Source organism: Myotis brandtii, unplaced genomic scaffold (assembly GCF_000412655.1).
Source record: "Myotis brandtii unplaced genomic scaffold, ASM41265v1 scaffold312, whole genome shotgun sequence".
Classification (NCBI taxonomy): Eukaryota; Metazoa; Chordata; class Mammalia; order Chiroptera; family Vespertilionidae; genus Myotis; species Myotis brandtii.
The window spans coordinates 4,561,119-4,571,496 of record NW_005361955.1 but is presented as its reverse complement, the minus strand read 5'-3'; the positions used below and the strand labels follow the sequence as shown (position 1 = coordinate 4,571,496).

The 10,378-nt window shown below is 48.6% G+C and overlaps 1 protein-coding gene across 10 annotated transcripts in view; it reads right to left on the bottom strand.

Moving 5' to 3' along the window:
* Positions 1-3,929: 3,929 nt before the first annotated feature.
* Positions 3,930-10,378, bottom strand: part of ATP2B2 (ATPase, Ca++ transporting, plasma membrane 2) — a 296,412-nt gene continuing 289,963 nt past the window's right edge. For 7 of the 10 annotated variants that reach the window (XM_005870061.2, XM_005870062.2, XM_014542750.1 and 4 more), the window contains one exon: positions 3,930-7,086. In XM_005870061.2, the coding sequence (XP_005870123.1) occupies positions 6,775-7,086 (312 nt within the window). In that variant the 3' untranslated portion in view covers positions 3,930-6,774. Of the gene's footprint in view, positions 7,087-10,109; positions 10,165-10,378 lie in introns of all 10 variants that reach the window. The other 3 variants (XM_005870065.2, XM_005870068.2, XM_005870066.2) reach the window with 2 other exon arrangements.

The window sequence follows — 10,378 nt, the reverse complement described above, 5'->3', positions numbered from 1 at the left end:
CCAGATCCTTACGTGATAGAAAGGATTCCTAACTACAGCTTCACCTGTTTACCTGGGATTCTGGGTGCGACGGGCCTTATGATGAACACTGAAGGATGATCAATTTTGGGGGGAGTGGGTAGACTGGTCCTAGTGCTTCCTTGTTAGTCCCTTCTCAGGACCCAAGGCTGGGACCAGGGGCCGAGAAGGCTGGGGGAATGCCCCCTACTAGAGGCTGAGTCTTCTTGCCCTGCCTTTTCCAAGCCATGGGATCCCTAAACTGCCTCTTCGCACAGTTCTGGGACCTGGGGAGTCTGGCCCATCAGGTAGATTTCCCCAGGCAAAGAGGACTCTCAGCCAAGCTTCAGCAGCTAGAACTCAGGATCCACCCCCCAGTGTTCCCAATCCAGAGGTCCCTGGCTTCCCACAAGCACAGTGAGAACGCTGCACTCTGGATAGAGCCTGGGGCTACCCTCAGGTCTGGCAGCCCTGGGCCCCTCTTGACAAGGAATGTAGTGACTTGGGTGGAGCCTGGGCTCCCCTTGGGTAAGTCACAGTTCCTCAGTTCCCTCTTCTATAAAGGGGAGTTGGGGGGGGGGGAGACCCTGGCTGGAGATGGTCACTACTGGAGGGAAGATGTTAAGTCTCAGAAAGTGTGATAGATCCAGACCATTAAGGAGCTTTGGAGAAGCAGAGGGGAGTGGGTCTTACAAAATCCAGGGCTGGGCCTCTGGGCAGCAACCCACCTTCTCACCTCCACCTCAGCTTTCAAGACTCCTTATTTCCCTCTAATGAAGACATATTGCAGGGGTGTGAGGGGGTGGTGCTTAGAGTGGAGCAGGGAATAAAGGGGGCAGGGCTCTTGGGTTTCCTGTTTTTCAAGGGATAGGCCCTCCCTGGCCTTGGATCTGTATTTGCATCACTGACCATCTGGGTGATAAAGTCATCTCCTTGCCTGGCCTATGTGGCTCAGTGGTTGAGCATCGACCTATGAACCAGGAGGTCATGGTTTGATTCCCAGTCAGGATATATACTTGAGTTGCAGGCTTGATCCCCAGTAGGGGGTGTGCAGGAGGCAGCCAGTCAATGTTTCTCATCATTCATGTTTCTATCTCTCTCTCCCTTTCACTTCCTCTCTGAAATCAATAGAAATATATTTACAAAATAAAGTCATATCCTTCTCTCTGAGCCTCACTTTTCTTGAGTGGAAAATGGGAACAATGGCATATTAGGTATAATACAAATATAGGGGCATAGTTGTTATTAGAAGAATTCCTTGGTGTGGGCGTTGAAGTTGGAGAGATTGGGGATTTGAGACAAGCAATGCAACTATCTTACTCATTAAGGTATTTGCTGGTGGGACTGAACGGCATTATAACAGAGGTTTTGAGTGCCAATTCTGGCATAAAAACTGCTCTGTATCAGTACTCTATCTCCTAATTACTTGGTGGGCACACCCTCTACTTCTCTGAGCTGCTGTTTCCTCTTCTGTTAAGTGGGTATTACAATAATACCTCCTCTGAACGTTGATGTTGGGATTAAATGGATCCTGGATGTGAAACTGTTTGGAAGATGGATGGGCCTGTGGTGCTTGATCTGGGGATCAATTCTCCCTGAAAAGAGCTGGGATTTAGTGCATGTGTGTGATGTGTGCACGTGCAACCCTCCACCTTTGGACCAACATTGGGGATTAGGGTGCCAGGCCCCCTTCTGTTAACCTCCCCAGTAGGGGATGCCACCTACATCTTTTGTCCATATCTTCAATCACCTTGCTCTGGTTAATACCAGACCCAAAATCAGGCCATTCTGAGCTTTCCCAATTTGTGCCCCTACCTCCCAGAGTCTCTGCTCCCTGAATCTCTTCCTCCTCCTCCTCTTCCTCCTTCCTTAGGCCTCTTCACCCCAAGTCTTGCTGTCTGAGACTGTCAGCTGCTCCCCGTGGAAGGTTAATGACTCCTGGCAGGCTGAACTTGTATCCCTCAAATGGTGGATGTTGGAAAGGTGTGACTTGCTGGAAGGAGAGAGACCACCCACTGAGCTGTACACCCTGGGGCAAAGTGCCTTCCCCTCCCAGGGACTCAGTTTCGCTCTGAGTTCCAATCCACGAGGGTGGGGACCCAGTTGTCCTTTGGAAAAAGGCCTTGTGATGTGTACGGTGTCTGTGTTTCCACATGTGCATTTATTGTTATTGCTCAGTATAGTGTTGAAAAGGCAGACAAATCCCATTAATTACAAAAAGCACAAGCCAGAGATACAGAGAAATAAAGAGTGTACAATAAGAGCACAGTCACTTCCCAGCCCCGATTGTCCCAGAACCCCCCCCAGAGCCTGGGCAGCTTGTGGAAGCTGGAGGCGGCACCATTTCCTCGCTACTCTGTTATAAAATATGTGCACACAAGAGTTAGCAAAGTGTGGCGACCCCCGAGAGGAAAGGTTCGGAGGGGAAGCACCACAGGCATTACAAAACAGACTTAGCGGGCTGAGAAGGGCAGCCTCAGATATCTTATTTTCAGCAGAAGGGTGATGGCTGATACCCAGGGCCTAGGATCCCCCTCTCCCCACTTGGGCAAATAGGATCTCTACATCAAAACCAGGAGAGCTTGGTTTGGAACTTGGGAAGGACCTAGGGATTTCTGCTGTTGTCTGATTTAGGTCTTGGCTCTGGAAGACCCAAAAGCCTTCAAGAAATGCACGCCCCCCGCCCGGATCTTCTAATGGTGGGGTCTTGGACACTATGGAGAGAGTTTTGGATGGGAGGCATGTCACAGTGAGCCCAGCTGACAGCCTCCTGTAAGTAGAACAACAACAGTAGGGGGAGTCAGGGTGGTGAGAAGGTCCAGACAAGAAATTGCTGCATCCCAAAGGACGTATCACACAACCACTGGAAACTTTGAATAAAGAGCAAAAAGCAGTTCAGGAAAGGGAGGCAGGAATAAACATTTCTCCAGGAGGAGAATTAGACAACCAGGTAGGTGACTTTGGGTCCCAAACTGGGATTGGGGGGGGGGGGCGTTGGTGGCCTCTCCTAATGACACCCTGGCCTAGGGAGCAAGTGGGAGTATGAAATGAATGTTGGGTTTCCCTCAAGATTCAGGATGCCCCCCCTGTTTCTCCTCACAGGACACTCTATTCAGGGACCCCGAGTGGACAGTACTTACAATGGCAGGAAGATGTTTACACACAGAATGACAGGGCCCAGTATTTGAGGTGGGTGGAGGACTTGCAAAATTTTAGTTTACTGGGAAGAACAGATGTGAGAGAATAATCAGGAAATTTTGTTAAGAGTGAAGAGTACTTATCCTACCACATGATAAAACATTATAACATATCCTACCATATAATAACACATTATATAAAGCGACAATAATTAAAGTTATGTGGCTGGTGCCAGATGAGACACCCAGAAAGGGAATAGAAGGTAAATTCCAGAAATAGACCACATCTATCTCTGCTATCAGCGTATGGTAAAGGTGACATTTCAACATGGTCAGGGAAAAGAGGGGCTGTTTACTGACTGGGATACCCAGGATCAGACAGGTCCAGAGTCCTGGCATCATTGCAGTCACTGCCATTGGTCTGGTCTCAGAAGTAGGACAACCTCCCTCTTGCCAACTCTATGCTCTGGTTGGGACAAGGGGCCCAGGGCCCATGGTGAAGAGGCCAGTCAAGGCTGCTTCTGAGTCAGGGAAAGGGCTGCCCAAATTGCGGGAAGGAAACCCCTCGGTTTCCGCCCTGCCCGCCTCCAAAGGCGGGTGACTCTACAGCCCCAGGGGTCATTGGATGGGCCCTCTGCTCCTCCCTCAGCTGTGGGGAGAGACAACTTGGTGAGCTTAGACCTAGAACTGAGTCTCCTCCTGGAGCCCTTGTCCGGAGGACAGAAAGGAAGCTAAGTGGACGGTGCAGTTATAGAAAGAAGTATTAGTTACAGGATATATATTTACTATATTCTGTTTGATGTTTTTTTTTTTGCCTTTTTTTTTTTTAAACCACAGACATTTCAGAACCACAGTGCGGGAGTAAGAAGAGTCAGCAATTGAAAGCATTGCATAGTATTAAATGAACAGAGACAGTGAGTTCTTTATTTACAATTATTGTCTAGATAAAAAAATTCATAAAAACAGATGAATGGTCATAAATTATTTACCCCCTAATGGGGTGAACTGCCAAACGTACCCCATGCTGCTAGATATAGGACACAGAGTGCAAGCTTTATGTACTACAGTGAGTTTTGACAAACCCAATCATTTCCTGTGTGTGTGGATGTGTGTGCAAGCGTCAGAGGGAGGGTGTGTGCGTGTGTGCGTGTGCGTGAGCATCCATCATTCCTGACAAGAAAAGACCAACCCTGATGCGGGGCATTCTTGGTAGCTCCCGTGTGGCTCCCTGTTCCCCAGCTATGATCCACTCAGAAACCCCTCCTGTTTGCCTTGTGTCCTGGCCCCAAATAAATAGGGAGCGTGGTGTGCAAGGGCAGCTTTCCCAGGGCCGTGGAATGAGGTCAGGGGCACAGGATTGGAACCAAGAAGCGGGGAGATGGAAAACCTTGAGAAAGGAAACTACAAAATCCCCACATTCCAAGGCTGCCCAACATTCTCCGTGTGCAGGTCTTTCCTCTCTCGGTAGGCAGGAGAGCAGTGGGCTGGCTTTTGGTGGTGTTGGTATTGGAATCCAGTAAGCCTATCTGAGGGCTGGTCACCCCTTTGGGGATGCAGTTTCCTCTGCTGGGTATGTTCAGAGAGATTCCTTCTCGACATTCAGGCGATGCTCGTGCGCGAAGAAGGTCCTCCTTCCAGGAAGATTTTGCCAGGTGGGATGGGCTGACGTGGGTCCCAAACCCTCAGGTTTCTCCAGATGTGGGCCCTCCCAGCTGACTATGGCTCTTTTCCCGCGTGGCTCTCATCTTGTGCGTGGAAGAATTCTCTGGGCCTGGAGAAGGGAAGGGGCCGGGGTGATGCAGAGCAACTGTGGGAAGGGTCCTTATGAGGAATGAATTTCACAAGCGAGGCGGGACGTGTTTGGTTTTCCTTGAAGCATGGGACGTCATCGATCATGGTATTCAAAATGTCTTTTGCACTGTACAAGTTTATGGAAAAAGATCGTATGCTGAAAAGTCTCAAAGCAAACTTTGTATTAAATACAAAAGTTCTTTTATGAAAAAAGCTGATACCCACAAAGTGCTTAGCAGTTAGGAGGCTGACATACAATTATTTGAGCTCTTATTACGTGGGGTTACTAGTGCTGTAATTGTCTTGAGGGAAAAATCACCTCCCCTTCTCACCTGTGATACTGTAGGGTTTCAGAATGGCTTTCTGTCGGGAAAGCGACTTGCTGTTAAAAGGCTACAGTATATATTGCGACTATAGGAAGACAGTTTGGTTTAAAAATCACACTGAATACATCTCAATATACACATCATAAGGTTTGTTCGGATCTAAATAGTGCAGAGAAAAAGGCTATTCTTCTTCAAAAATAAAAATAAAAGCAGCAAGCCATAATGATCCTCATCCAATACACCAACAGCTTAAATGCTGCAATTAATAAGGGAATAAACCTCTAAATTACTAACTAAAAAAAAATCAACACAATAGCATTTATAATATTGCAACACTACCTCAATCTCTAAACAGACAGTGCCAAAGAGAACCCCTTTGCGAAATGCTCTTTGTAAACCCAAGCGAGTTTCATTGAGAGAAAAGTCTTCAACAAAATGCTTTGCTCCCATCATCCTTGGGCCGGGATGACCCTTAGCGCTCCAAGCCCACGAAGCCTTCTCTCTCCTCTCCCTTTGTCTACGGAGCATGGTGTTAAAGCCCTCAGGATGGACACTTGGTAACTTTTGGCTTCTGCCTGAGCCTCCTGTGGTAGTGACATTATTGAACGGAAATAGCAGGCAAAAATCAGAGCATGGCTATCGTAAAACATCAAGGATGCAATCCAGGGAAGTGTCTGTTGAGCTGAGCTGTTTTTATAGCATCTCAGCCACCAGTGTTCTTAAACCATACAAATAGCCAAAGACATTATCTACAGGTTTGTAAACAAATTACATTCTTCTTTTAGAACATAAATAAGTTAAAATAGAGCAATTTAAGCAGAAACAAGGCAACATGCCGGCAAAGAAACTTTATATATCCATGTATATATATTTATATATATATATATATCTACCTATCTATATGGACGTATACAGTCTTGAGTAAGTATACGTTGATATAGATATAAATAAATGGATATAACCTTGTGAGTGTCTATGAAGTTCTTCGGTTCCATTGGTGCAAATCTACTAGGCGAGTTAAGCTCTGCAATGTCAAAAAGTTGTTAAATTAACCTATACAACTGAGACCATGCTTTGCAAGCATTTCAAAAATTCACAGAGCAGTGGATTGGATAAATAGTCTCAGAAAATAGTCTGTTTGCAGTTCCCGCCTAAGAAAACAAACAAAAACCCTCCCCAGCCCCCCAAAACCAAACAAGCGGAGGACTGGAAGTGTACAGTACATTCATGCAGGGGACATGGCGGCTGGGCGGGTGCATGGCTGGTCCATGTGTGGGCAGGAGCCAGGAAGGGCTTGTTCTGGGAAAATCTCTCACTCCCTTAAGCCCAGGAGGAGACCCTGCCCCTTGCCTCAAAGTGAGAAAGAGTTCAAACAGCATCACAGCCAGAAAAAGGGTCTGTTGGGTGGAAACGTTGGTTTTCTCGCCAGTATTTGGTTTCCTGTTGTTGCTCGTTGCTGCTTGAGTGAGTTGGGTGTCTGGATGGGTGGGTGCCCGGGAGGTGGGTGGCGGTGGGGTCCTCAGCTAAAGCGATGTCTCCAGGCTGTGGATGGGGCTCCCTGGACTTGAAGAGGTAGCTGATTTGCTTGTGTCGGTCGTCAGGTTGATCCCGCTGTCGATGGCGCTGTTGTTCTTGTTGAGCGATGACGGCGGGCTCGAGTTCTGCTTGAGCGCGGCATCTTCTTCCAGGTCGGTGTCATCGATGAGGGGGATGTGGGGCTGTGAATCTTCGATCCGGAATTCAGGATGAGCCATGAAATTATGGATGGAGGTTCGAGACTCAGGCTTTTCTAGACCTTCATAGAGAGAGCTACGGAACGCCTTCACGACGCGGATCTGCAAGGGAAGTGTAGGGGTGAGAAGCAGTGCCCTGGTGTGTGTGTCTGTGTGTGCTCTGGGGGGCTTGGAGGAGGGGCAGGTGGGAGAGGGGTTAGGGCATAGAAAGTGGGTGGAATCCATAGTCTCGGAGTGTTATGAGCATGGACAGGAGAGGGAAGATTGGAAGAGGGGCTCAGGTTATATGCATCCATGAGGTTTTTAGCATTGCTTTGGTTTTGTCAAAATGACAATATTAGGATAGGAGAAATCAAGCCCCATCAAAGAGATGATGGGAAACTGGTGAGAGGAAGCATGGTCCACTCTGGCGGGCACCCAGACCTAGGGAGAGACTGAGCCTTGTTAACTTTAAAGCAGGTTCGACCATGCAGAAGGGTGACGGGGCCAGGTGGGAACAGAATAGGAAGGAGGAGAAGCTATTTTTTAAAAAAGTAATCTTAAAAAAAACCCCCACACGCAGTTAAGAAACCATACCACATGGAACAGATAACATGTCACAAACAGAAAGGAACAGAAAGGAGAGACAGATGGATAAACCGGGATGAGAGAAGTCACACGAGGGCCAAACAGAGAACAGGAACGTCAAAACGAAGGCAGCAAAGCAAACCAAAGCCAACCCAGGGCTTTCTGGGGTGCAGAGCAGAGGCAGCCAGAAAGCACGAAGGAGCCGGCGGACGGGTAACATTCGGGAGGGGAGCATGCCACGGTGGGGGTCGGGAACCACACGGCACACGCAGACAGACACACGCTACACTTGGAAGCCTGGACAATGTGAACGGAGGTCGTTTGTACCCAACGTTTCTTTCCTTCATGCATTTGGGAGGTAAACACTCGAGTATTGACTCAAAGCCCTGGCCAGCCATTGTAGTTGGCTTTGGGGTCCCTTATTTCCTGGGGTATTTGATTTTTTTATTTGTGCTTTGAAAACACAAAACCAAAAAATGAGGCCAGAATCAGATGGTCAATCCCGCCCTGGGTGGGGCTCTAAGGGGGTGTGGAACTGAACTCAAAATAGCAAGTTCTTTCGTTTTCTGTGTCTCAGTTGGAACCTATGGTTCTCTGAAGAATGGAAGGAGGTGGGGCCTTGCATCTGCCGGGCTAGTGGGAAGAGCACTGGACCTGGAGTCTGAGTCCTAGCTCTGCCACTTCTGGTGCTTGACAGTGGGCGAGCCATACTCCCTCCCTGGCCATCCTCTGTCCTCGCAGGGTGCAGAGAACAGGACCCTCACTTAGAAGAGGGCTCCCTCCTCTGGACACCTAGGAGGGGAAGCCATGATTGTTAGCTCAAGGGACTGAGGGGACTTGGGACAAAGTTCTTCCCTCTCTTTTCCCAGCCCGCCTCACAGTGGAGCAGCAGCAAGGGGAGTGCAGTGGGGGCAGCAGCAGTGCCTCCAAGGAGCAGAGCCTCAGCCGAAGTGGCTGTGGTCCTGAGGGCACCCTGCATAGCCTTCCCTGCAGAGCAGCAGCTGCTCCCACACCATAGGCCTGTGGGGGGCAGAGGACGAGACGAGTAAACCCAGGGCCAGCTCGGTGGTGGGGCAAGGTGGGGAAAGCCTGTCCATGGAAATGAATTCTCTTGATGACTGTGGCTGATGGTTTCAAGTGTCACAGCTCAGGGTTTATTTTGCTATTTCATAGGGGAGTCTTTCTAAAGCACATCATATGCTCCTCTGCCTTTTAATTTAGTGTACACAGAGAAGAAGTGGACTTTGCCAAGAATCTTTTGGTCTTGTGTAAGATCCTACAGTGTTTTTTGGATGTGAGTGGGTAGACTCAGGGGGCTGTGAAGTTCTATAAATGAAAGAAGAAGAAAGAAACAAAATAAGAAAAGAAAAGAAAAAAGTTCTTCTTTGCCCGGCCGGCGTGGCTTAGTGGTTGAGTGTCTACCTATGAACCAGGAGGTCATGGTTCAATTCCCGGTCAGGGCACATGTCCAGGTTGTGGGCTCGATTCCCAGTGTGGGGCGTGCAGGAGGCAGCCAATCAATGATTTGCTCTCATTATTGATGTTTCGATCTCTCTCCCCCTCTCCTTTCCTCTCTGAAATCAATAAAAGTATATATTTTTAAAAAGTTCTTCTTTGATGTCAGCCATCACTCACTAGTTCTGATTTTTCCTTGTCTTCTCAAAAGCATCTCTGTCGATCTGGATATATTCTATGTGCTGTTGGCTGGGGACTCCAGGGAACCCTGTCCACTGCTTTAAATAGGAGGCCTCAGGTGCCGAGTGAGAGCCAGCCAGACGTGGTGCATTAGTGCTGGCGCTCTGTGATGGCTATTTGGCTGCCCTGAGATTTCTTTCTCCCTGGACTCCATATTTGTGGCTCTGTAGAGATTATTAATATTCTGATGTCCTGATAAGTAGTGGGCCATTACACCCTTAATTAAGTGCAAACAACAAAAAAGGTGTGGCAGGCCTCAGTTTTCTGATCTGTAAAATGGGAATACTAATTATTATAGTAGCTGCCCAGCCTAGTGCCCAGAATGTTCTGAGGCTCTGAACTGTAATAAGATTCCAGCCGGAGTGCCTGGTGGAGGAGGAGGGATGGTTGCAGGACCCTGTCATGTGACTGACAACGCAGAGGGGACGACACACAATGAGATGCAGGCCCCTCGCCCTCCCCCTGGCATGGAGACAACAAAAAGAATGAACTGCTCTGGACAAGACTGTGGGGACAAGACTTTTTGGGACACCCCGCCACGGCCATCTCAAGTCTCCACTTCGGTTCTCTCCGCGGCTGAAATGGAAAAAAATATGGGAAGAAAAAAAAGCTCTTCCATCTCCCCTTCCTGCCTACCCTGAAGATGGGGTTTTGTGGTATGAGCCGCATGGGGCGTGGGGGAGGGGAGAGGTTTCAGGCATTTTGGTTTCATCAGCACAAAGGGAGCAGGAGGGCTCTGAGGAAATGCAGAGGCCCTGGTCTGGGATGGTTCGACATACTCGAATGTTTACCCGGCTTCAAGGAAGCCAAGAGTCTGGGACTGATTCACATTCATTTCAGGCTCAAGGTTAAAGACTCACAACCTCTTTTAATTTCACTCTCTCTTGCTGAACTCTGTGTCCAGGGTTCTCTAGCCCTCTAGGGAAACAAACACATGGAATATTCAGAAAGCAGAGAGGTCTAGGGTCCCCCCGTCCCAGAAGCAAGCCATTTTCCTCGTCAACCCAAGACTGCACTAAACTAGTTACCAACATGCTAATGCGAGGTCCAGCTTCCTTTCCTTTCCTACATCCCTCCCCTTAAGAGATGCACATTCCTTGCCCTCGCAGTCCTCAGAACCCGGAGTCTGGGG